This window comes from Vitis riparia, chromosome 17 (genome assembly GCF_004353265.1).
Source record: "Vitis riparia cultivar Riparia Gloire de Montpellier isolate 1030 chromosome 17, EGFV_Vit.rip_1.0, whole genome shotgun sequence".
NCBI lineage: Eukaryota > Viridiplantae > Streptophyta > Magnoliopsida > Vitales > Vitaceae > Vitis > Vitis riparia.
Window position 1 is genome coordinate 12,899,911 of NC_048447.1, and position 26,802 is coordinate 12,926,712.

General features: G+C 34.4%; 5 protein-coding genes and 1 pseudogene across 5 annotated transcripts; all 6 read right to left on the reverse strand.

Moving 5' to 3' along the window:
* Window positions 1-2,720: 2,720 nt before the first annotated feature.
* On the reverse strand, window positions 2,721-3,919 carry LOC117904997 (glutathione S-transferase U9-like). Its single transcript, XM_034817850.1, has 2 exons — window positions 3,481-3,919; window positions 2,721-3,324 (listed from the first exon to the last, which is right to left on the reverse strand). The coding sequence occupies exons 1-2, from the start codon at window positions 3,799-3,801 to the stop codon at window positions 2,950-2,952; spliced, it is 696 nt and encodes a 231-aa protein (XP_034673741.1). The 5' UTR covers window positions 3,802-3,919; the 3' UTR covers window positions 2,721-2,949.
* Window positions 3,920-6,543: 2,624 nt separating this feature from the next.
* Window positions 6,544-8,528, reverse strand: LOC117904108 (annotated as a pseudogene).
* Window positions 8,529-11,508: 2,980 nt separating this feature from the next.
* On the reverse strand, window positions 11,509-12,087 carry LOC117904109 (glutathione S-transferase U9-like). Its single transcript, XM_034816627.1, has 2 exons — window positions 12,067-12,087; window positions 11,509-11,892 (listed from the first exon to the last, which is right to left on the reverse strand). Exons 1-2 carry the CDS (start codon window positions 12,085-12,087, stop codon window positions 11,518-11,520), a joined length of 396 nt encoding a protein of 131 aa, XP_034672518.1. The 3' UTR covers window positions 11,509-11,517.
* Window positions 12,088-12,980: 893 nt separating this feature from the next.
* On the reverse strand, window positions 12,981-14,173 carry LOC117905009 (glutathione S-transferase U9-like). The gene is made up of 2 exons (XM_034817863.1): window positions 13,798-14,173; window positions 12,981-13,601 (listed from the first exon to the last, which is right to left on the reverse strand). The coding sequence occupies exons 1-2, from the start codon at window positions 14,116-14,118 to the stop codon at window positions 13,239-13,241; spliced, it is 684 nt and encodes a 227-aa protein (XP_034673754.1). The 5' UTR covers window positions 14,119-14,173; the 3' UTR covers window positions 12,981-13,238.
* A 6,703-nt stretch (window positions 14,174-20,876) lies between these two features.
* Window positions 20,877-22,010, reverse strand: LOC117905024 (glutathione S-transferase U9-like). The gene is made up of 2 exons (XM_034817884.1): window positions 21,651-22,010; window positions 20,877-21,453 (listed from the first exon to the last, which is right to left on the reverse strand). The coding sequence occupies exons 1-2, from the start codon at window positions 21,969-21,971 to the stop codon at window positions 21,091-21,093; spliced, it is 684 nt and encodes a 227-aa protein (XP_034673775.1). The 5' UTR covers window positions 21,972-22,010; the 3' UTR covers window positions 20,877-21,090.
* Window positions 22,011-26,328: 4,318 nt separating this feature from the next.
* Window positions 26,329-26,658, reverse strand: LOC117904110 (glutathione S-transferase U9-like). Its single transcript, XM_034816629.1, has one exon. The coding sequence runs from the start codon at window positions 26,656-26,658 to the stop codon at window positions 26,329-26,331; it is 330 nt and encodes a 109-aa protein (XP_034672520.1).
* Between the last annotated feature and the right edge of the window lie 144 nt (window positions 26,659-26,802).

Genomic DNA, 26,802 nt, shown 5'->3' on the forward strand with positions numbered 1-26,802 from the left:
TTCCAAATTAAGTAACATCTTTTAATTTTTAAGAATCATTTAAAATTCAAAAAACCAATCCAATTAATTACATTTTAAATCAAACCATTTGCAAATATCATGTTCCTGATTAAGAACTAAATGTATATATATAATAAAAAAAACATTAATTCATTTATATGTTAAAAAAGTTAAACTTTATTCGTTATTAGTTATATACATATAATGAAAAATTTGGTTGTAAAAAGTTAAATTTTATTGATTATTCATTTTAAATAAGATATTATTAACAATTATTATTATTCATTTTAAATAATAAAAAATCAATTATATTTTTGCAAAGATGTTAATATACATTGTTTTTAACATATACTATAAAAAGTAATTTTTGATTTTATTATAATATTACTATTCATGTTTTACTAAAACATATTTATATATATATATAATAAGACTTGAATTAAATTTACAATTTTTTAAAAAAATCAAAATAAAATTATTTTTAAAAACAACTTATCTAAATATATTTTTATTTTTAATTGTTTTTTTATTTTTAAAAAGCAACATGTCAAACACTTTTATTTTTATAAAATTCTATTTTTTTAACTTATAAATAATTTTTAAAAACAATTATTAGAAAACATGGCCAAGACTCTTATTTTTTTGAGAAATTATTTTTAAAAGCTTTACTTAATAGATAAAATTCTCTCCTATGCATTGATTGATTGGTTAATTATATCAACTATTAACATTGAAAAGGAAAAATGTTTATTAAGACGAAAAATGCAACAACTATCATAAATTATATATCCCTTCAAATTATTATTAATAGATATAATCTTAATTGCAAGACAATATAATTATTATTCATATTAATTCATTTTTAACTATATTAGTTTTCACCTTATAATTTCGATAATCGATTATAATAATGTAAAAAATAAAATAAAAAGTCATTTCAATTTTTGAAAATGTAGTTTAAGAAAATTATGACTTGCTAGGAAGTCTCTTCATGTAATTGGAAATCCTTCTTGTTCACAATTTATTTACGGATCACGTTTCTTACCTTGTTTTTAATGAATCATACTACGTGTGGCTGCCATGTGGTTTAGTATCGAAGGCTGATGAACCTCCGAGATGAAAGGTTAGTTTTTACTTTGGCGTTGTGTAAGCTTCTCAATGCCGGAACTTAATGGATATTGACGACATTGACCTAACCTACTCGAGCATTTCCATTAGTGTGTGCTGAGCTCCTATCTCCTCTGTGCTTCTTCTAGACTTCTACAACATATGTTTATTTTTCTATGTTGGTTGCAGTCCACTACTTATCGCATAAAAAAAACCACAGAAATAATATTCACTCTGTCGATATTTGCATAGTATATGGTGCTCCAAATGCCTAATTAGTTTTATCTGCTGTAAAAGAACTATGAGATTTTTGGAGTTGGCACTTAAAGCATTATGAACCAGGAAATGAGCAATTACGATATATTTTATTAAAGTTTGGTGATTCGAATTCAATTTGATCTGATCTGAAAAACTCACAATGACATATGTGATGAAACTATAATTATGAGATTTTTTGGGGATCTATGACCCAATCCCATAGCCCATCACTAATCCCGTTGCATGAAAGAATTTTTTACTTCAAACAAATAGTGGTTTGTGCACAAAATTATGATGAGAAGTTTGCTTTCAAATTTGAATGAAAGTACTTGTTTATGCCATTTTACTTTCTAATTTTAGATATCCTTGCATGGGGTTTTGACTTATCTACAACTTTTCTTGGATGTCGTGAAGCACATTGTCCTGAATTGAAGTTTTCCCAGTGTTACATTACTGTCAATTCGTTTTTTCTTGTGAAGCACTAGTGGATTGAGAGGATTGAGATGACTCTGGCATTGTGGCACTCATCTTGTAGGTAAATCTTTCCCGATTTGAAAGGAGGGTTTGTTCATGACTCAGTGTTGGCCATTGTGGTGCCTTTCTCCATCTTAATAGGAGTGATATAGTAGATTTTGTTTGCATCTAGGCCCTGCTTGGTTTTATCAGTTTCTTATATGTGACTCGATGCAGTGGGTGTATATTTCCAGAGGCAGACACCCTGGAAGGAGTTGAGAAGGTGGCAGTGGGAAAGAACTTCAATAGGAGATTGTTCATGTGATTATTCAAGAGAGGTTTGGCCATTTGATTATGCGGCTTATTTTGGTTTAAATTAAGCTGAGGTACTTTGCCAGCTTCCAGTTGAGGTTGAAGCCTTCATCATAATGTTGTATTGATCAATTGGTCCTATTGTGTGGTACCAGCATCAGTCTGATCATATGCAGTGACATCTTTGTGTACAAGTCCGGAAAGAAGTGCAGCTTCTTCAAGGAGAAAATAAAACTATAACCATGAATGGTTTAGTAAAGAAGCTTTTTGGTTGAGATTGAAGTCCTAGTTTATAATGGTTAAAGAAATGATGTGCTGCTGCTTAGGCTTAATATATGGCACAATGAGAAATTGGTTTTAGCGTTGTGGAGCACAATCGTGGAGGTCTATTACTTGGGACTCTGGGAGCAGAGGCCTGCACTTCAAGGTCTTTTCTTTGGCTCTGTCAAGGGAGATTGCAGGGTAGAGTTCAGAATTCTCTTGGGATATTAAGAAAAATATTAGCTTTCTGTACTGCAAATTGATGAGCCGATGCACCATATATAACTCAGCAGTCTCCTTATTTCTGAGTGGAAAAGGAAAGTAGAAAATGCCCTCTGCTAAAAAAATTTCTTATATTTGAACCAAGTGGGTGAAACAAAGTTGTGTTTGTGCCCTGTTACAAGCAAAATCCAAAAACATAATGGCTAGTCTTGGTCGGCAGAACCCGCTAAGATCCTGGGGTTTCTGCTGTCACTTACTCTACACGGATGGAAGGGCCACACAGAAGAAGACTAATCAGCGCAAGGCACAAACTCCATTTGTCGCATTATTAGGTGGTCAAGCCACACAGGACTGAAGAGCATTCTCTCTGATAAACTGAACAAGGGCCACGAGCTTCTCATGAGGAGGGGTTGACTCTTTCACCACAGGTAGCTCCGTTAGAGCCATCACCCATGAGAATAACAGTGGGTTCCTTTCTGGGTCGATCGTCTTCATTTCCAGGACTTCTTCATGAGCTTTGTACGGACCAAATAATGCATACATTAGAATGTCCAGGAGTCCCATGTTTTCACCATTAATGGAAGGAGTGCCCCCTGGAAAGAATTCCTTCATTCCCTCTTCCAAAATTGTCAGCTTCTCAAACAAGTCTTTTGTGGCTTTCTCTTGTGCTTCTCCATCAGATGTGATTACTCGACCCATATCCTCAAACAACTGCACTTCAAGAAAAATTTCAGTGTTAGCCATTGAATCAGATTTAGAAATCAATTATTTTTTAATGGAAAGGGCTAGCCAATGGTTAACAATTTTCTGGTCAAGAATGAGGGTGATCTTGAGACAAGGATATGTACTTTTTTCAAATTTTCTCACCTGTTGATGGAGAAAACTGGCCCAGAAGAGAACTTTGGCTCTTTCATAGGGGTCATCAGGCAGCAACCGGGGAGCATTCTTCCAGGTTTCATCGATATATTCAAGAATGATGAGAGACTCAATGATGGGTTTTCCATTGTGAACAAGGACAGGAACCTTCTTGTGAACAGGATTGTACTTGAGGACCAATTGGCTCTTGTTGCTCAAATCTTCTTCAATATATTCATAGGGTATGCCCTTAAGTTTGAGGGCCAGCTCTACCCTCTTAGTGAAAGTGCTACCCCACATTCCATGTAGCTTAATTTGGTTTTCCTCTTCCATCTCTCTCAAATGTGATGAATCTCGAGGTCATGCTTGGGGAACCATTGAATAGAATTTCAACCTTATCTCTTTAGCTTGCCTTGCTTTTCCCTGATCTGGCAACCAAATCATAATGTGATATTTGTATTGAAGTAAACATTTGAATATGCTTAGGATGATCTCATTGATCATATAACGAAGCCCAATTTCTTGAAGCTCAAGAATACATGGTCAAATATATTTGTGACTTTCATAATTCTGAAAGTATCCCACGGGAAACAATAAACAAAAGGCAACATCCCTGTCGCCCTGTTTTTCACGTTGACTAAGGAAAAAAAATGGCAGGAGAAACATAAAGCAAGCAAAAGTCTGGATTCTCCAGAAGCATTGTTCACACTACAAGCAAGGCTTCTTGATTGCTTGTATATATTATTTCTAGATCCTTCTTACTTAGACCTGGTTTGGGCAGAGAAGGAAATGGGATTTTGGACAAGGATTTCAGAAATATTTTGCCCAAACTCTGAGATTTCAACAGTCTTTGAACAATTAGGAAAAGGGAAAAACATGCTAGTTTTCATTCAGCAGCCTGAATTCAGCAGCCATATTTGACGTTTGGGGTAAGGTGTAAGAATTTTGGACTACGAATTATTTTCTGCGAATTTTCAGTTATAAGTGTCATTCTAGTGATCATCTATAGGATACATTGACATTGTATTGACATGATTAATGTTGGAAACGGTTTTTTATTTTAATAAAAATAAAATAAAATAAAAGGTTTTAAATTTGTGACCCATTTAAAAATATTATTTTCCCTAAAAATAAATTAAACCTAAGGATACGTATCTTATAGGGTAACTACCCATATCTACTAAGAGTAAGACATTTTTTTCTTGGTGTGATAACTACCCTTATCTTCTCTGATGGTAAGAAGAAAAAAACGTAGAGATATGCTGTATTAATTCCAGAGGGATAAGTGTCTCTAGTCTAAAAGAATAGACTGTGAGTTCCATTGGTGTATGAACATAAGGTCTTGAAAGGTCTAGCCAATGAATCCCTATTTTGTGTGAATCTGATTGGCAAGTCCTTTCAAAACCTTATGCCCATGCATCGATGTAACTCAAGACCTATTCTTGTAGAGTAGAGACTCTTATCCCTATGAAATGAATGCAACATATCTCTACCCTTTTTTTGTTCTTACCATCAAAGAAGATTAAGGGTAGTTATCACACCAAGAAAAAATGTCTCATGTGTTGATGTCTTTCGTCCCAGGGATCCACGTTGTTGCCAAGTGGACGCACACTGTCAACCAAGATTGAGTTCTGGCTCAGTTGTCCCTGCAAAAGATGTTCGGACAGGGTGTCCGGACACGCCCTCCGATGGTTTTGTTAGCCATGACTCCAGAGATTAAGCTGTCAGCCTTTTTTTTAGGGATCACAAGTTTACCTTCTTCCTTGTGTGAAAGTCCTTTTATATAATGTCAGAAGCTTTGCCTCCCTCTTTAATAGTGGGAAGACTTTTTGGCTCGTCATGATGTCCTCAAGGTGGTGGTAAAGTCATCATCACCCTGCAGGCGGTTGTTAGAGATCGTGGGAGGCGACTTGCCATTCCTGTCCTTTCGTTCTGCAGGTGGCGGAACGTGGGCTGTGACAGGCTGTCGGGGATGACTCAGCAAGGCTTGCTCTCTACGGTCAATGATCCGGACAATATATCCGGGTAGGATATACTACCGTCCGGGCATGACGCTCGCGAGTGCCGTGTGCCTCCCATGGGGAGTCCGGATAGGGGAACGCGCCACGTGTCTTCTTGGGGAGTCCGGATGGAGTTGCTCCGGATAGCGATGCGCGTCATGTGTCATCAGGGGGAGGGGTCCTTACATCATGTAGTTATCACACCAAGGAAAATTGTCACACATAGATATGGGTAGTTCCTTCATAAGAGATGTATCCCCACATTTCATTTATTTTAGGGAAAATAATATTTTAAAATGGGCCACAAATTTTAAAACTTCTGTTTGATTTGATTTTGCATGTGCCAAATTTTGATAGATTGCTCTGGTTCAATCTTGTCAAAGGATATCTGGCCTTAAAGTGTAGTCCCTCATTTTCCCCTGCACAGCTTAGGGCTTCAAAGTCAAAACCTCTTGCACTATCTTGGCTCTTGAAGATGATTTCATGGTTAGTGAATAGCACCTGCTCTTCCAAACTTGGTACTCAATCAAGTCATGCATAGACTTGCTTTGTTTGACATCTTCACGGCTAGAATTCAAGGAGGATTTTTGAAGGAGCAGAGACTAAATACTTAAAGGAGCGCTACTAAGTATGACTGTCCTCATAGAGTTCAACCTCTAGGAAATTGTCAAAAGATGATTACCATGTGTAGAGGCAAGTTCTGATGGGAAGCAGGCTGATTGTTGTACTGAAATTAGCATCCTCATGTCTCAAATTGCAAGTTATTTAACTGTTGCTCTCTGGAAAAGATTCAAATGATGAATCTTCTTTACTGGTTATATTATTGAAGTTCAATTCAAGAAAAGGAAAAATATGTCTTTTTGAGGAAGCACCTTTACTATATTGACACGAAAATTATTAAATGGAGGTTGCCATTGGCCTTATTACAAGCAAAATCCCGTGAGCTGAAGGTAGAAACTAAGCCATCAACAGAAACCAACAAGCTGACTGCTGCTTATTTTCACACTAGTTAAAAGCACCAGAGAGGTGAAGATCGGCTCAAGGACCTCAAATAGACACCTTCCTTAACCACTGCTCAAGCTGCAGAAGATTGGAGGGCACTCTGTCTAACAAACTGAAGGATCTCCACCAGCTTCTCATGAGGAGGTCGAAACTCTTTCACCACAGCTAGCTCTGTCAAAGCTGTCACCCATGAGTATACCGGTGGATATATTTCTGGGTCGATGAACTTTACACCAAGGGCTTCTTCTTGAGCTTTGTAGGCACCAAATCATGAACACAGCACAATGTCTAGGAATCCCATATTCTCACCATCGATATGATGAGTGTCACCTTGAAAGAAATCCTTCATACCCTCTTCAAACAACTTCAGTTTCTCAAACACTACCTTGATGGCTTTCTCTTGTGCTTTCCCATCACTTTTGATCACTAAGAGCATGTTCTCAAACAATTGCACTCATAATCATTAGTCCTTGTATCAGCCTAAAAACCTATGTTTCTGTATGCAGAATGTCCATCATAGAGATTGACATTGCTGCGCCTCCACTAAGCTGCACCACTGGCTTCAGCAGGTTGCCCCTGCAATTCCATAGGCAGAGCCCAACTGAGCTAGACCATCAGTGGTTTCAGGGACAGGAAAGGCAACATCAACCTTGATGGTGTATGCAGGTTGTTTTGTGGTTTCTCACTGCTTATTTCCAGTTATGTTCTCAGTTCATAGTGTGATTGGTTTTTAGTGTTTTTTCAACGGCAGGATTCTATTCAATCTAGCTGTTTAAGTAACTGCCAATCCTAAACCATATGCAGGAAAATGAAATATATTAGAATCAATTTTTAAAGCCCTTTATTCTATACAACTGGAAGGTAATTCATGTAATGCAGGAGTAAGAATATATTCTATAATGGGCATGCACGAATACAAATATAGGCTCCTATTTTCTCAACTCTTGCTGGACAAAGCTGGCCCAGAAGCGAACTTTGGCCCTTTCATAGGAATCCTGAGGCAGAAGGGGAGGACCATTCTTCCAGGTTTCATCAATATATTCAAGGATGATCAATGACTCAGCAATGGGTTTTCCATTGTGGATGAGTACATGAACCTTCTTGTGGACAGGATTATACTGGAGAAGCAACTGGCTTTTGTTCCTCAAATCCTCTTCCACATACTCATAGGGAATGCCTTTCAAGTTTGAGGGCCATTTCTACCCTCTTTACATAAGGGCTTAGCCCATATCCCTTGTAACTTCACTTTGTTTTCCTCTGCCTTCTGCTTCCGTCCCTTTCAGTTTTTTCTTGGACCTTGAACTTATTCTTCTGAATGATAGACTGATATATATAGAGTTCCAGTATATCACTTTAACTTGTTTATCAAGTTTCTAAGAAGTCGCCCTCTTAATAAAAGGATATCAGGATGTATACTAACTCCTTTTATCTGGTAAAAATAAGTGCGTCAGTTATGGATTTTCCATTAGAAATATACCTAGGATTAGCTCATTGATCATGTAATGATCCGAATTGCTTGTTTCTTAAGGAAGCTGAAATCAATCACAATTACTTAATTCACCTGAAAAAGAGTTTTCTGGTTCTTGTTTCATGGTCCTTAAAGTTGATTTCATGGTTAGTAAATTTCATTGATTCCTCTGAGCTCGGTTGCAGCTCAAATGCTGTGAGGACTCATTTCATCGTGGGATTTGGTTGACTAGAAATCAAGGAGGGTATTCTTAGGGAGCAGAGCTCTGCAAGTTCAGAAGCACACACACTACTACAGAAACTGGTAGTGATGACACCATCGACCTCATTGAGTGCAATGCCTAGGAAATTGTTAGAAGGGTATTAACATGCATAGAAGCAGTCTTTATGGAGATTAAGCTGTTACCATCTTCAACTCTCAAACTGAACATGAGAAGTGAACTCATAGATCTGTGTGGTTATGAACTGTCATACATAGGAGTGGACTTGCCTGAGGTTCTTGAGGGTCTTACAGTTTGTCAACACAGAACTGCAGAGCTGTTGGGTATGGTTCATTGTCAGGTGCCAATCCAGCCTCCAAAGCTCCCCCATTTTTTGAATTTCATATTTGGAATTAGCCATTAGACAGTCATTATTAAAAAAAGGATAAAAGAGAAAAACAGGGTTAGGTTATTTGACAAAAGAGACTTTAGATCTCTAATGTCAATATTTTTATATACTTTTAATGTTTATTTGGTAATTGTTATTTTGTGAAATAGAAACTATATATTTTTTATTTTAAAAATATGCTTGCCAAATTTTTAATGAAAAATAATTTTTAAAAATTTGTTCTGAAAAATTACTAAATATAACAAATTTAGGATATTTTCTATCATAATTTTGTAAAATGTACTAAATAAATTAAAAAGATGGAAAATACTTTAAATTCTTTTAAAAAAATAGAAAATATTTTAAAAGTTGTTGAGATGCAAAATACCTTTATCTTTACTGAATTATATATTTGAATTCTCAATTAATTTTTGTTTCTAAATGGAATTTGAGTTTGAAAATAGTTTTAAAAAAATTATTTGTTGAGAAATTGTTTTTAAAGCCTTTACCCAATAGATAAAATTCTCTTAAATGAAAGGTTAACTATCAGTTAATTTTATCAATAATAAATATTGAAAAAATAAATATTTATTAAGACGAGAAATACCACAACTATCATATATTGAATAATTCTACTGTGCAAATTAATATTAATGGATATAATCTTGTTCTCAAGGGCATTATATTTATTATTCATAATAATTTATGAATAATCATATTAATTTTTACCAAAATATGATAATAAACTAGTTTCCCAAGATCATATCAAATTTCTTATTAAAAATAAAATAAAATAAAATAATAAAAATAAAAACATTTCAATAACATGTTAGGAAATCTTGTCATGCATTTAGAAATGCTTTTTTTATTCACACTTTATTCACATTTCTTACCTTTCTTTTTGCATGTATCAAAGTCATAAAAGGGATGATGGAGAGTTAGTGCCGTGTAAAATATGTTTAATTTTGGGTGGATATGAGAACCTGGAATGTTAATACATAAATTTTAATTTTATTGATATTAATAATCTATTCTTTTAGAAGAATGCCGATTATATGCATATAAATGTTTTAATTTTATTAACATTAGTACTCTATTCTTTTACAAGATGACCGGTGGAGATGTTGGAGGATATTAAATATGAAATAGGGTAAACTCATAAGCCAAATAAATGGTTTAACCTAAGAAATGTTAGGGCGGAAAGAAGGATTGTCCGAGTTGAAAATTCAAAGAACACAAATCTTACAAGTTAATTATAACTCATTCTGAAAATTACTTAAAATTAGAATAGATTTCACTTAAACCTTTATAATGTGGAAAAGATTTATGTATCCGATGGACAAAAAGAAAAAGGGCTTCGAGTTCGTAGGCCAATAAAAGGAGAGTAGGAATGAAATGTTATATTCTTATCCGATGTGATTAAGAAAAAGACTGTATTTTGATACTTGAATTTACTAATTTAATGAAAAAGATAAAAATAAGATGGTTTTGATTTTCTTCTTTCTTTTTGCTCAATTTCAAATTTAAGTTTAGGGTTTTTTCTCATATCATTCAGAATGCTTGAAATTTAGATAAAAGGCTGGGGAACCGGACACCAAGAAAGGAGCAAGTCAGCTCAAGTTTCCCAGTACTGGAAGGCGGATCCAAGGGGTATGCTACACGACCTAACTTCTACATGAATGTTAGCGGCTGTTTGTCTCCCATTGGATTAATGATAATAATTAAAAATGAAAAATGGATCTCTAATTGGTCAAATGGGTTTGTGATCAAGCTCATCCTTATTTAACTCAAGTGGTTTCTCTGTATGGCTCGCCTGTGGTTTAGCATCCAAGGCTGATGATCCTCAGAGATGAAAGGTTATTTATACTTTGGTCATTGTGTAAGCTTCTCAATGCCGTATCTTAATCGATGTGGGCGACATTGACCTAACCTATATCCACTCTGAGCTCGAGCATTTTTCCATTAGTGTGTGTTGAGGTCCTATCTCCTTTGTGCTTCTTCTACAATATTTTTATTTTACTGTGTTGGTTGCAGTCCGCTACATGTCACATAAAAAAATACAGAAATAAATATTCACGCTGTTGATTTTTGCATAGTATATGGTGCTCCAAATGCCTAATTTTATCTGGTAGAAGAACTCTGAGATTTGGAGTTGGCATTGGCACATAAAGCTTCATGAACTGGGAAATGAACAACTGTAATACATTCAAAACGATTTGTAGGATCATTTAAGCCTTCTTGGTGGCAGAGCCAAAGATCGTTAAAGAAACAGGCATGAAAGAGCTAGATTACAGAGATTCTCAATTTTATCTGCGTGAAAGAATTTTTGACTTTGAACAGATATTGATTTCTGCACAAAATTATCATGAGATGTCTGCTTTCAAATTTGAATGAAAGTATTAAGTCTTCATCATAATGTTGTACTGAATTGTTCGTATAGTGTGACACCAGCATCAGTCTTATTGTTTGTGGTGACATCTTTGTATACAAGTCCGGAAAGAAGTGCAGCTTCTTCAAGGAGAAAATAAAACTATAACCATGAATTGTTTAGTAACAAGTTTTGTGGTTGAGATTGAAGTCCGAATTTATAATGGTTAAAGAAATAATGTGCCTCTGCTTAGGCTTAATATATGGCACTATGAGGATTTGGTTTTAGCTGTTGTGGAGCACAATCATGGAGGTTTATTCGTTGGGACTCTGGGATATTAAGCAAAATATGAGCTTCCTGTACTGCAAATTGCTATTTCTGAGTGGAAAGGAAAGTGGAAAATGCCCTCTTCTAAAAAAGTTTCTTGTATTTGAACCAAGTGGATGAGACAAAGGTGTGTTTGTGTTCTGCTACAAGCAAAATCCAAAAACATAAAGGCTAGCCTTGGTCGGCAGAACCCGCTAAGATCCTGGGGTTTCTGCTGTCACTTACTCTACACGGATGGAAGGGCCACACAGAAGAAGACTAATCAGCGCAAGGCACAAACTCCGCATTATTAGGTGGTCAAGCCACACAGGACTGAAGAGCATTCTGTCTGATAAACTGAACAAGGGCCACGAGGTTCTCATGAGGAGGGGTTGACTCCTTCACCACAGGTAGCTCCGTTATAGCCATCACCCATGAGAATAACAGTGGGTTCCTTTCTGGGTCGATCATCTTCATTCCCAGGACTTCTTCATGAGCTTTGTACGGACCAAATAATGCACACATTAGAATGTCCAGGAGTCCCAAAATTTCACCATTAATGGAAGGAGTGCCCCCTGGAAAGAATTCCTTTATTCCCTCTTCCAAAACTGTCAGCTTCTCAAACAAGTCCTTTGTGGCTTTCTCTTGTGCTTCTCCATCAGATGTGATTACTCGACCCATATCCTCAAACAACTGCACTTCAAGAAAAAATTTCAGTGTTAGCCATTGAATCAGATTTAGAAGTCAATTGTTTTTTAATGGAAAGGGCTAGCCAATGGTTAACAATTTTCTGGTCAAGAATGAGGGTGATATCGAGACTAGGATATGTACTTTTCTCAAATTTTCTCACCTGTTGATGGAAAAAACTGGCCCAGAAGCGAACTCCATTAAAAAAGGTATTTTAATGGAGTTTTTGGCTCAATATTATGTAACAAAAAGAGTCATTTGGGAAAATCATTTATCAAGTTATTGTTTAGGAATTATTTTAAGTAATTATTCAAGAATCACTTCAAATGAATCTCTTGATTCTTAAAGCGATTTAAAAAAATTTATCAAACATCCAATTATTTTACCAAAGCACTTTCCAGCATTAGAAATCACTTTTAGTTTTTTTTTTCTTTCAAAATCACTTTCAAACATATTCTTAAAGTACGTTTAGAAGTAATTTTAGAAAGCATTTTTAACATTTTTAATATTTGAATGATAAATTTTTTTAAGTATTATATATATTAAAAGTATTTCCTAAAATCACTATCAAATGAGTTTTAAGAGTGTGTTTATTAATAATTTTAAAAAATGTTTTCAGTCTTTTTAATACTCGAAGGATAAAAATTTTTAAGTGTTATAAATGTTAGAAACACTTTTTAGAATTACTATCAAACACATGCTTATTCATATGAAAATCTAAATAGAAGAGTTAGTCCCTCGTCTTTCGCAGAACAAAGGGGTTGAAAATTGAAATCCTTTGCAATATAATGGCTCATGAAGTTGATTTCATAGTTGAACTGCCACTGCTCCTTGGAGCATGGTTCATGCTTAACTCCTGTATAAAAACTCCCTTTTGCCATGGCATTTATTTAACCACAAGTCAGAGGGCAGCCTTCACAGGGTATGGATCTCTGCAAGTTGAATAGAGTCACTACTACAAAAAGTGGCACTATATATTAAAGGTGATTAATGTGCATATAAAGAGTGTTCTTAGGAAATCAGGCTGACTTTTTATTTCTTAATGTAATAGCATCCTTATATTGTTATTAAGTATCCCTACTGCAGAAAAGATCTAGTGACAAGCTCTTCTTTCTCTGTTTTATTTACTAAAGCTGTATTCAAGAACAAGGAAAAGTGCTTTTTCTGGCAATAAATTGAAGCAAAATCTAGAAAGATCCAGCAACATAAAACAAGGCCATCAGCGTAACCAAACAATGGTTTGGCTCTAACTATGGCTTATTCCCCACAAGTGACTAGAACTATAAAGGCAAACCTGTCATAGAACATTGCACAGACACACCATATCAAGCTATAACTCAAGCTTCAGAAGATCAGTGAGGGGCATTTCGCCTAAGAAACTGAATCAATGCCACCATCTTGTCATGAGGAGGAAGAGACTCTTTCACCGCTGGTACTTCATTCAAAGCTGTCACCCAAGAGTATACCAGTGGATGCCTTTCTGGATCAATGATCTTCAGACCATGGGCTTCTTCTTGAGCTTTGTGGGGGCCAAACAGCGAACACAATACAATGTCCAGGAAACCAATATTCTCATCTTCAAAATGAGGAGTGCCACTTGGAAAGAAGCCTTTCATTCCCTCTTCAAAAACAGTCAGTTTCTCAAACGCTTCCTTCATGGCTTTCTCATGCGCTTCCCCACTGCTTTTTGCTGCTGAGACCAAGCTATCCAATAACTGCAGTTATAGGAAACTAACCATTAGTCCTTGCATCAGCCTGAAAAAACTTGCACATCAATCTGAACCGAATTTTGTTATAGCACTTTACCCCCATGGTGAAGAATATCAATATAATCTCACAGTTATACAAATGATCCTAAACCATTGAGAAAGAATTGAAATAAACAGTTGCTAGGCATACAGATTGTCTCACCTGTTGCTGGATAAAGCTAGCCCAGAAGCGAACTTTGGCCCTTTCATAGGGATCCTCAGGAAGAATTTTAGGACCATTCTTCCAGGTTTCTTCAATATATTCAAGGATGACCAATGATTCAGCAATGGGTTTTCCATTGTGGACAAGTACAGGAACCTTTTTGTGGACAGGATTGTACTGGAGGAGCAACTGGCTTTTGTTTTTCAAATCTTCTTCTACATACTCATAAGGTATGCCTTTAATTTTGAGGGCAATTTCAACCCTCTTGACGAAAGGGCTAGCCCACATTCCATATAACGTCACTTTGTTTTCCTCTCCCATCTCCTTCTATCTCAGCTTCTCTGTGGATCTTGAGTGCCATCTGGTGGGTATGCTTGATTTATATGAAGTTCTTGCATCTCTCTTAACATGCCGGTCAGAAAGAAACAAACAGAAAAAAACGTAACCTTAATTATGGAATAGAAAATTCACCTTCATGGCCTGCAGGGAGAGCTACTAGTCAATAGCATACAAACAACTTTGGCTTGAAAAATTCGGAGTAGACTATGATATGTACGTAACCCTTTTCACTGATTAATGAGTGATATTTATTCTAAGGTTTTCCATTGAATGCAACCTGATGGGAAGCTCATTTCTTGATTATCAGGGAAGCGATGGCCACTCATAATCTGATTTACATAGAAGCAGAAACTTCAAGGAATTTGGTTGTCAAGCTATAATTAATGGTCTATGTGTTCCCTTCACAAGGATTTTGAAAAGTCCATGGTTTTGAAATGGCCTTGATTATCAAAAGTGTAATTGAATGGCCTATATGTCATGTTGACTTGGATTTTGAAAAGGGTTATTTGATTAAAAGTTACTTACAAACTACAAATTTTGAAGAAAGATTTTCATCTTTTAAAAACATGAATACGATTGATTTAGAATAAAGGTACCTTTCAACAACTTTCTAATCCTTCTTTTCACATCAATTAGATAAAATGTCAAAAGGGGGTTTATATGTCCGGTTTTCAATACATGGAAGCTATTTTCCTAAATGTGATGTTATGTTTCTTTTAATCAAATATTTCTCCTCAAAGAATTATTTTAATTAAAAGGGACACTAGAAAGTAAAAGTGATATTGAAAATGTATATTTGAAATTTATTAACCATTAAGCTAGCTTTTTTTGATACTCTTGAACTCAAACCCTCGTCTTTGACTCAAAGATTACTTCATTGTGATATTGTCAGTTAACTAACATTTAAAAATAAGGGCAAACCTTTTATAACATCTAATATCACAGTCGTCCCAATTTTAAATTACACCTATCTAGGTTTATATCACAAGACTCACAAACCATCTCAAGGCTTAGTTTTAGGGAGCGTTGAAGTGCAGTTAACATTATTATAAATCTAACAAATTTAGATAGCTATTTATCTATTTATTTAAATATAGGGAAAATTACTTTTTGTATTTCAACAAATGATAATAGAGTGGTAATTTTTATTCACTTTATTGCTCTGCATCTAATGTCACAATCATCCAATAGGGCATGTGCCACATGAGGCTCAAGCAAAGGAATATTAGTATTTTAATCAAATAAAAAATAAATTAAATGTTTTTGATAATTATAAAAATATAATTATCAATAAACTAATTTTGAATAATTATCATGAAAGAGAACTATAATAATAATAATAATAATAATAATAATAATAATAATAATTTAGGCCTATAAATAAAGGTTTTCTTGAATCTTTGAAGACTTGAAAAGCTTCATATTCTTTGAGTTTAAAATCCAGACTTGAGAGAACTCCTTCACTAATAATAGAATAGTTTGATAATGGACTAAAAAAGGAATAAAGTCAAAAGTAATAAAGTGCATTGAAGTTCTACAAATCTACCAATTTGCTCCTTAGGAATAAAACCACCAATCCGCTCACTAAAGAGCGTAGATTCAAGTGCCTAGAAGCTTTCAAAGATTCAAGAATTTGAGGAACAATTTTATAGTATCTCTAATCCAAGATCACATAGTCATACTTTAAGTCAACATTATTCAGTCTAGTCAAGGTTTAGGCCTAAGCCACACCAAAGCTCAAATCTAGTTGAGCCTAAGTTAAATCAAAATCCAAATCAAGTTCAAGCCCAATCTTAGCAAGACCTAAATCAAGTTAGAAGCCCAAGCCACATCAAGACTCAAATCAAGTTAGAGCTTGAGACCGCTAAGATTCAAGCCACACCAAGGCCCAAGTCAAGTTAAGGACTAAAACAAGCTTAGGTTTATGTCAACTCAAGATCCAAAATACATAAAGGTTCAAGACATAGCAAATCTCAAGTTATGTTAAAGGCTAAGTCACACCAAGACCCAAGTTGAATTTTTTATAAGCCTCAACCAACAATACTAGAAAGGAAGAATAACACAATACTTAGAAATTGTACTCACATTTTTCTAAATCAATAAAATATTTCAATTTGCTCATCTATTTTTTCTATTTTAGAGAAATTTGTGTACACAAATTTTAACCATATAAAAAAAATGAACAAATTTAAGTTTTAATTGAAAATAATTTTTTTGGAAAGTTCTACTATCAAAATTTGTATACACTGAATGCATTGAGAACTTACCACATCTTACTATAAATCAAGTGAATTGACTACATAAGCACAAAACATAGAATTTTATGTAATGAAAAATGTAAGTGAAAATATATCTCTTAAAGAACTTGAAACGACATGAGTGGAGGCAAAAGTTTCATTAATGAGGACAAAGGGATGCCACATCAAACTTGACTATAATTGTTGGTGAACCTCTATGTTCAATGAAGCTCCAATTTTTATTTATTTTCTTTTTTTTTTTATAAAAAAAAAGTCTATTTTTTTAGATAAGCAAGAATTTACACAAAAAACCTTAGTAGATTCATGTTGAACAAAGAATAGATCTTTTCACATTTGACATGTGGCAAACAACTTATAAAGAAGAACTCATAGGTCCTACAAGTCCCATGCATTGAACTTCACAAGTTTACTCAAGAACTAGGATACTATAGGCATACTTTAAGATTTGTAAACTTTCACACTTTAAAAGAGTTGGGGATAGTTTGTTTTAAGGATTTAAGAAGCATTTCAAGCCTTTGAGGATTAAAGAAGCTCTTCAAGCCTTTAATGAGTTGAAAAACAAGTTTAAAGGTTTGAAAAACAAATTTGAAGCATCTTTAATTTGAAATTAAATAGTCATACTCTTAATCAATGTTATTCAAGCCTACAAAGTCCAAGCAAAGCCCATCTTGTAGAGATCTACAATCAAAATTTTTTGAAAGCTCTACTATCAAAATTTGTACTCACTAAACACATTGAGAACTTGCTATAGGAAATTTCGAATCACTCTGTTCCCTATCCCAAGTTTGGTTCGATGCATGAATAACTTCCTAAGGCTTAATTAGATCCTAACAATGAAAACAAAAAATACAAGTTTTAATATTAGAATCTAAAATAATAGTGTTTTAGAAAACTTTACCTATGATTTGGACGTTCTTGAATCAATTCTACAAAATGAAGAAGACATTTGAAGTATCTAAAAGTCTCATACACCCAAGATCTTCGACTTGATCGTTCTAACTTTTATCTTGACACTCTAAAGGGTGCATCTTTGGAAGAGGATGAGGCTATGGCTCCCTTCTCTCTAGAAGTGGAAGACGACACTCTAAAAAGTTATGAAAACCCTAACCCCTAAAAGGGTATTTATAAGGTTCCGTAATTGGGTTTAAGTGACTTGAGTACACTAAGGGTTTGGGTCAATTTAGCCCAAAATGAGTCTTAATTGATTAATTAACCTAATAGAGATGTTTAATTAATCAATTAGTTCAATCTAGAGACTTTATTCACTAAGTCCTATGAAACCTTGCATAATTACCAAAATGGCTTTATGCATAAAAGGGAACCTAGGGTCAATCCAACCCTCATAAACCATATCATCTAGGTATATAAGTTTGAGGAATGACCACTGGGCCCCATAAGAGTTTTGGCTCCCTCATAATCTAATTATGAAGTTAATTTAACATCTCACAACAAAGAATCAACTTTACTCTAGTTCCCTATTTAAATAATTACGAAACGAAACTTAAGTTCGTGACCTACTATCAATTACATGCAAACTTCACATAAATCGATGTTCATAATCTTACAAGGTAATGTTATCACCTATCAAGATTGTTTCTCCAATCTTTAAGTTATAAATCTTATTTATTATGTCAAATTTTCATTCAAGGAAATGTTATGGTCATAGTCTTCTAGATTATATGTCCTTTAAATCACCCAAGAGAGCATGATTGATGGTGTATGCAGAATGTTTTGTGGTTTCTCACTGCTTATTTCCAATTATGTTCTCAGTTCTTAGAGTGATTAGTGTTTAGTGTTTTTTCAACAGCAGGGTTCTATTCAATCTAGCAAGTAAGTAAACCACCAATCTTAAACCATATGCAAGAAAATGAAATATATTAGAATCAATTTTAAAAGCCCCTTATTCTATACAACAGGAAGGTAAGTCATGCAATGCAGGAGTTAGAATATATTCTATAATGAGCATGCACGAATACAAATATAGGCTACTATTTTCTCACCTCTTGCTGGACAAAGCTGGCCCAGAAGCGAACTTTGGCCCTTTTATAGGGATCCTGAGGCAGAAGTGGAGGACCATTAAATTCTTCCAGGTTTCATCAATATATTCAAGTATGATCAATGACTCAGCAATGGGTTTTCCATTGTGGATGAGTACAGGAACCTTCTTGTGGACAGGATTATACTGGAGGAGCAACTGGCTTTTGTTCCTCAAATCTTCTTCCACATACTCATAGGGAATGCTTTCAAGTTTGAGGGCCATTTCTACCCTCTTAACTTAAGGGCTAGCCCATATCCCATGTAACTTCACTTGGTTTTCCTCTGCCATCTCCTTACGTCCCTCTCAGTTTTTTCTTGGATCTTGAGCTTATTCTTATGAATGCTCACCTTATATAGAGTTCCAGCATATCACTTAACTTGTTTGCCAAGTTTCTAAGAAGTCACCAAACTTAAAATCTAAACAATTCACAGCTGGACCATTTCTTCAGCCTCTTAATAATAGGATATGGGATGTATACTAACTCCTTTTATCTGGTTAAAAATAAGTGCATATGTTACGGATTTTCTATTAAAAACATATCAAGGATTAGCTCATTTATCATGTAATGACCAAAATTTCTTGTTTCTTAAGGAAGCTGAAATCAATCACATTTACCTAATTCAGCTGAGAACAGTTTTCTGGTCCTTGAAGTTGATTTCATGGTTAGTAAATTTCAAGATTCCTCTGAGCTCAGTTATAGCTCAAATGAGCTGAGGACTCACTTCATTGTGGGATTTGGTTGACTAGAAATCAAGGAGGGTATTCTCACTTCTAAGGGAGCAGTGCTCTGCTAGTTCAGAAGGACACTAGTACAGAAACTGGTAGTGATGGCACCATGGACCTCATTGAGTGCAATGCCTACGAAATTGTTATTAACATGCATTGAAGGAGTCTTTATGGGACGTTAAGCTGTCACCATCTTCAACTGTCAAATTGAACATGAGAGGACTCATAGATCTGTGTGGTTAAGAACTGTCCCCACTCTGGAAAAGATTCAGAGACACGTCTTCTTTTACTGATTTTAATTAGTGAAGTTGAATCAAAGAGCCATGGAGGCAAAATAGCTCTGTCTATTAAGCTGATGAACAACCAACAGCAGAGCATCTTTCACCACAGGCTGCTTGTTCAATGATCTTTATACCAAGAACTTCTTCTTGCTCTTTCCAAAATATCGAACATAATACAATGTCTAGGAATCCCAGTTTCTCACCATTGACTTAAGGATTGCCTGTTAGAAGATCAAGTAAATAACATCTTTCAATTTTATTTTAAACTAACCAAAATAAATTCACAAAACTCGCTTGTATTACCTAAATTATTTACAAAATTATGTTGTAAAAGTAAGTCACCTTGTATCTTTCCTCTCCTTAATCTGTGCTTAATGTTTGTATAAATGATGATAAAATTCATGTACATAGGATTAAGATGAGTGGAAAGAGGGATCAACAACTCATTTATATAATGTCAAACGACCTTCTCACATGAAACTTCAATGTAGGTACATGACTTAATTGAAGTATTTTTAACAAGTAGTTCAAGAAACTATACCTAATGTTTTTCTCAACATTTCAAGGCAAAAAATTAGGGATGGTTGCAGCGTCCTGCAGTTAAGAAACAATACTCTTTTGCTTTTTAGATGTTTATTTTAGGAGATTTCCCGCTTCATGTGCTTGAGAAACAAATGGGAGCTTTTGGAGGTGCTTTAATTAATAAAATTTCCATTAAAAACGCTTTTAAAGAGAGTCGTTTCCTTTTGTGTTATGAATTAAAAAGAAAAAAAGAAGAAGGTTTTTTAATGGAGTTTTTGGCTCAGTATTATGTAACAAAAAGAGTCATTTTTGAAAAATCATTTATCAAGTTATTGTTTAGGAATCATTTTAAGTAATTATTTGAGAATCGCTTCAAATGAATCTCTTGATTCTTAAAGCAATTTTCAAAAATTTATCAAACATCCAATTATTTTACTAGAGCGCTTTCAAGCATTAGAAAGCATTTTTAGTTTTTTTTCTTTCAAAATCACTTCCAAACATGCTCTTATTCAAAGGAAAATCTAAATAGAAGATGTAATCCCTCGTCTTTCGCACAACAAAGGGGTTGAAAATTGAAACCCTTTGCAATATAATGGCTCATGAAGTTGATTTCATAGTTAAATTGCAACTGCTCCTTGGAGCACGGTTCATGCTTAACTCCTGTATAAAGACTCCCCTTTGCCGTGGCATTTATTTAACCACAAGTCAGAGGGCAGCCTTCACAGGGTATGGATCTCTGCAAATTGAATAGAGTCACTACTACAAAAAGTGGCACTATATATTAAAGGTGATTAATGTGATTTTTTATTGCTTAATGTAATTAGCATCCTTATATTGTTATTAAGTATCCCTACTGCAGAAAAGATCTAGTGACAAGCTCTTCTTTCTCTGTTTTATTTAGTAAAGCTGTATTAATTCAAGAACAAGGAAAAGTGCTTTTTCTGGCAATAAATTGAAGCAAAATCTAGAAAGATCCAGCAACATAAAACAAGGCCATCAGCGTAACCAAACAATTGTTTGGCTCTAACTATGGCTTATTCCCCACAAGTGACTAGAACTATAAAGGCAAACCTGTCAAAGAACATTGCACAGACACACCATATCAAGCTATAACTCAAGCTTCAGAAGATCAGTGAGGGGCGTTTCGCATAAGAAACTGAATAAATGCCACCATCTTGTCATGAGGAGGAAGAGACTCTTTCACCGCTGGTACTTCATTCAAAGCTATCACCCAAGAGTATACCAGTGGATGCCTTTCTGGGTCAATGATCTTCAGACCAAGGGCTTCTTCTTGAGCTTTGTGGGGGCCAAACAGCGAACACAATACAATGTCCAGGAAACCAATATTCTCATCTTCAAAATGAGGAGTGCCACTTGGAAAGAAGTCCTTCATTCCCTCTTCAAAAACAGTCAGTTTCTCAAACATTTCCTTCATGGCTTTCTCATGCGCTTCCCCACTGCTTTTTGCTGCTGGGACCGTGCTATCAAAAAACTGCAGTTAATAGGTAACTAACCATTAGTCCTTGCATCAGCCTGAAAAAACTTGCACATCAATCTGAACTGAATTTTGTTATAGCACTTTACCCCCATGGTGAAGAATATCAATATAATCTCACAGTTATACAAATGATCCTAAACCATTGAGAAAGAATTGAAATAAACAGTTGCTAGGCATACAGATTGTCTCACCTGTTGCTGGATAAAGCTAGCCCAGAAGCGAACTTTGGCCCTTTCATAGGGATCCTCAGGAAGAATTTTAGGACCATTCTTCCAGGTTTCTTCAATATATTCAAGGATGACCAATGATTCAGCAATGGGTTTTCCATTGTGGACAAGTACAGGAACCTTTTTGTGGACAGGATTGTACTGGAGGAGCAACTGGCTTTTGTTTTTCAAATCTTCTTCTACATACTCATAAGGTATGCCTTTAATTTTGAGGGCAATTTCAACCCTCTTGACGAAAGGGCTAGCCCACATTCCATATAACGTCACTTTGTTTTCCTCTCCCATCTCCTTCTATCTCAGCTTCTCTGTGGATCTTGAGTGCCATCTGGTGGGTATGCTTGATTTATATGAAGTTCTTGCATCTCTCTTAACATGCCGGTCAGAAAGAAATAAACAGAAAAAAATGTAACCTTAATTATGGAATAGAAAATTCACCTTCATGGCCTGCAGGGAGAGCTACAAGTCAATAGCATACAAACAACTTTGGCTTGAAAAATTCGGAGTAAACTATGATATTTACCCAACCCTTTTGACTGATTCACGAGTGATATTTATTCAAAGGTTTTCCATTGAATGCAACCTGATGGAAAGCTCATTTCTTGATTATCAGGGAAGCGATGGCCACTCATAATCTGATTTACATAGAAGCAGAAACTTCAAGGAATTTTGTTCTCAAGCTATAATTAATGGTCTATGTGTTCCCTTCACAAGGATTTTGAAAAATCCATGGTTTTGAAATGGCCTTGATTATCAAAAGTGTAATTGAATGGCCTATATGTCTTGTTGACTTAGATTTTGAAAAGGGTTATTTGATTAAAAGTTACTTACAAACTACAAATTTTGAAGAAAGATTTTCATCTTTTAAAAACATGAATACGATTGATTTAGAATAAAGGTACCTTTCAACAACTTTCTAATCCCTTCTTTTCACATCAAGTGATTATTAGATAAAATGCCAAAAGGGGGTTTATATGTCTGGTTTTCAATACATGGAAATTATTTTCCTAAATGTGATGTTGTTATGTTTCTTTTAATCAAATATTTCTCCTCAAAGAATTATTTTAATTAAAAGGGACACTAGAAATTAAAAGTGATATTGAAAATGTATATTTGAAATTTATTGACCATTAAGCTAGGTTTTTTTTATACTCTTGAACTCAAACCCTCGTCTTTGACTCAAAGATTACTTCATTGTGATATTGTCAATTAACTAACATTTAAAAATAAGGGCAAACCTTTTATAACATCTAATATCACAATCGTCCCAATTTTAAATTACACCTATCTAAGTTTATATCACAAGACTCACAAACCATCTCAAGGCTTAATTTTAGGGAGCGTTGAAGTGCAGTTAACATTATTATAAATCTAACAAATTTAGATAGCTATTTATCTATTTATTTAAATATAGGGAAAATTACTTTTTGTATTTCAACAAATGATAATAGAGTGGTAATTTTTATTCACTTTATTGCTCTACATCTAATGTCACAATCATCCCATAGGGCATATGTCACATGAGGCTCAAGCAAAGGAATATTAGTATTTTAATCAAATAAAAAATAAATTAAATGTTTTTTATAATTATAAAAATATAATTATCAATCAACTAATTTTGAATAATTATCATGAAAGAGAACTATAATAATAATAATAATAATAATAATAATAATAATAATAATAATTTAGGCCTATAAATAAAGGTTTTCTTGAATCTTTGAAGATTTGAAAAGCTTCATATTCTTTGAGTTTAAAATCCAGACTTGAGAGAACTCCTTCACTGATAATAGAGTAGTTTGATAATGGACTAAAAAATGAATAAAGTCAAAAGTAATAAAGTGCATTGAAGTTCTACAAATCTACCGATTTGCTCCTTAGGAATAAAACCACCACTCCGCCCACTAAAGAGCGTAGATTCAAGTGCCTTGAAGCTTTCAAAGATTCAAGAATTTGAGGAACAATTTTATAGTATCTCTAATCCAAGATCACATAGTCATACTTTAAGTCAACATTATTCAGTTTAGTCAAGGTTTAGGCCTAAGCCACACCAAAGCTCAAATCTAGTTGAGGCCTAAATTAAATCAAAATTCAAATCAAGTCCAAGCCCAATCTTAGCAAGACCTAAATCAAGTTAGAAGCCCAAGCCACATCAAGACTCAAATCAAGTTAGAGCTTGAGACCGCTAAGATTCAAGCCACACCAAGGCCCAAGTCAAGTTAAGGACTAAAACAAGCTTAGGTTTATGTCAACTCAAGATCCAAAATACATATAGGTTCAAGACATGGCAAATCTCAAGTTATGTTAAAGGCTAAGTCACACCAAGACCCAAGTTGAATTTTTTATAAGCCTCAACCAACAATACTAGAAAAGAAGAATAACACAATACTTAGAAATTGTACTCACATTTTTCTAAATCAATAAAATATTTCAATTTGCTCATCTATTTTTTCTATTTTAGAGAAATTTGTGTACACAAATTTTAACCATATAAAAAAAATGAACAAATTTAAGTTTTAATTGAAAATAAATTTTTTTGGAAAGTTCTACTATCAAAATTTGTATGCACTGAATGCACTAAGAACTTACCACATCTTACTATAAATCAAGTGAATTGACTACATAAGCACAAAACATAGAATTTTATGTAATGAGAAATGTAAGTGAAAATATATCTCTTAAAGAACTTGAAACGACATGAGTGGAGGCAAAAGTATCATTAATGAGGACAAAGGGATGCCACATCAAACTTGACTATAATTGTTGGTGAACCTCTATGTTCAATGAAGCTCCAATTTTTATTTTTATTTTTTTTTAAAAAAAAAGTCTATTTTTTTAGATAAGCAAGAAGTTACACAAAAAACCTTAGTAGATTCATGTTGAACAAAGAATAGTTCTTTTCACATTTGACATGTGGCAAACAACTTATAAAGAAGAACTCATAGGTCCTACAAGTCCCATGCATTGAACTTCACAAGTTTACTCAAGAACTAGGATACTATAGGCATACTTTAAGATTTGTAAACTTTCACACTTTAAAAGATTTGGGGATACTTTGTTTTAGGGATTTAAGAAGCATTTTAAGCCTTTGAGGATTAAAGAAGCTCTTCAAGCCTTTAATGAGTTGAAAAACAAGTTTAAAGGTTTGAAAAACAAATTTGAAGCATCTTTAATTTGAAATTAAATAGTCATACTCTTAATCAATGTTATTCAAGCCTACAAAGTCCAAGCAAAGCCCATCTTGTAGAGATCTACAATCAAAATTTTTTGAAAGCTCTACTATCAAAATTTGTACTCACTAAACACATTGAGAACTTGCTATAGGAAATTTCGAATCACTCTATTCCCTATCCCAAGTTTGGTTCGATGCATGAATAACTTCCTAAGGCTTAATTAGATCCTAACAATGAAAACAAAAAATACAAGTTTTAATATTAGAATCTAGAATAATAGTATTTTAGAAAACTTTACCTGTGATTTGGACGTTCTTGAATCAATTCTACAAAATGAAGAAGACGTTTGAAGTATCTAAAAGTCTCATACACCCAAGATCTTCGACTTGATCGTTCTAACTTTTATCTTGACACTCTAAAGGTGCATCTTTGGAAGAGGATGAGGTTATGGCTCTCTTCTCTCTAGAAGTGGAAGACGACACTCTAAAAGGTTATGAAAACCCTAACCCCTAAAAGGGTATTTATAAGGTTCCCTAACTGGGTTTAAGTGACTTGAGTACACTAAGGGTTTGGGTCAATTTAGCCCAAAATAAGTCTTAATTGATTAATTAACCTAATAGAGATGTTTAATTAATCAATTAGTTCAATCTAGAGACTTTATTCACTAAGTCCTATGAAACCTTGCATAATTACCAAAATGGCTTTATGCATAAAAGGGAACCTAGAGTCAATCCAACCCTCATAAACCATATCATCTAGGTATATAAGTTTGAGGAATGACCACTGGGCCCCATAAGAGTTTTGGCTCCCTCATAATCTAATTATGAAGTTAATTTAACATCTCACAATAAAGAATCAACTTAACTCTAGTTCCCTATTTAAATAATTACGAAACGAAACTTAAGTTCGTGACCTACTATCAATTGCATGCAAACTTCACATAAATCGATGATCATAATCTTACAAGGTAATGTTATCACCTATCAAGATTGTTTCTCCAATCTTTAAGTTATAAATCTTATTTATTATGTCAAATTTTCACTCAAGGAAATGTTATGGTCATAGTCTTCTACATTATATGTCCTTTAAATCACCCAAGAGAGCATGATTGATGGTGTATGCAGAATGTTTTGTGGTTTCTCACTTCTAGATTATATGTCCTTTAAATCACCCAAGAGAGCATGATTGATGGTGTATGCAGAATGTTTTGTGGTTTCTCACTGCTTATTTCCAGTTATGTTCTCAGTTCTTAGAGTGATTGGTGTTTAGTGTTTTTTCAACAGCAGGGTTCTATTCAATCTAGCAAGTAAGTAAACCACCAATCTTAAACCATATGCAAGAAAATGAAATATATTAGAATCAATTTTAAAAGCCCCTTATTCTGTACAACAGGAAGGTAAGTCATGCAATGCAGGAGTTAGAATATATTCTATAATGAGCATGCACGAATACAAATATAGGCTACTATTTTCTCACCTCTTGCTGGACAAAGCTGGCCCAGAAGCGAACTTTGGCCCTTTTATAGGGATCCTGAGGCAGAAGTGGAGGACCATTAAATTCTTCCAGGTTTCATCAATATATTCAAGTATGATCAATGACTCAGCAATGGGTTTTCCATTGTGGATGAGTACAGGAACCTTCTTGTGGACAGGATTATACTGGAGGAGCAACTGGCTTTTGTTCCTCAAATCTTCTTCCACATACTCATAGGGAATGCCTTTCAGTTTGAGGGCCATTTCTACCCTCTTAACATAAGGGCTAGCCCATATCCCATGTAACTTCACTTGGTTTTCCTCTGCCATCTCCTTACGTCCCTCTCAGTTTTTTCTTGGATCTTGAGCTTATTCTTCTGAATGCTCACCTTATATAGAGTTCCAGCATATCACTTAACTTGTTTGCCAAGTTTCTAAGAAGTCACCAAACTTAAAATCTAAACAATTCACAGC

Coding starts and splice junctions, on each gene's coding strand:
- LOC117904997 (XM_034817850.1), bottom strand. CDS start 3,801: ATGGAAGAGGAAAACCAAATTAAGCTACATGGAATGTGGGGTAGCACT. Junction 3,325..3,480: donor CCAGTTTTCTCCATCAACAG/GTGAGAAAATTT, acceptor CTTGAAGTGCAG/TTGTTTGAGGATATGGGTCG.
- LOC117905009 (XM_034817863.1), bottom strand. CDS start 14,118: ATGGGAGAGGAAAACAAAGTGACGTTATATGGAATGTGGGCTAGCCCT. Junction 13,602..13,797: donor CTAGCTTTATCCAGCAACAG/GTGAGACAATCT, acceptor CTATAACTGCAG/TTATTGGATAGCTTGGTCTC.
- LOC117904110 (XM_034816629.1), bottom strand. CDS start 26,658: ATGGCAGAGGAAAACCAAGTGAAGTTACATGGGATATGGGCTAGCCCT.
- LOC117904109 (XM_034816627.1), bottom strand. CDS start 12,087: ATGGAGTTCGCTTCTGGGCCA. Junction 11,893..12,066: donor TGGAGTTCGCTTCTGGGCCA/GTTTTTTCCATC, acceptor CTTGAAGTGCAG/TTGTTTGAGGATATGGGTCG.
- LOC117905024 (XM_034817884.1), bottom strand. CDS start 21,971: ATGGGAGAGGAAAACAAAGTGACGTTATATGGAATGTGGGCTAGCCCT. Junction 21,454..21,650: donor CTAGCTTTATCCAGCAACAG/GTGAGACAATCT, acceptor TATTAACTGCAG/TTTTTTGATAGCACGGTCCC.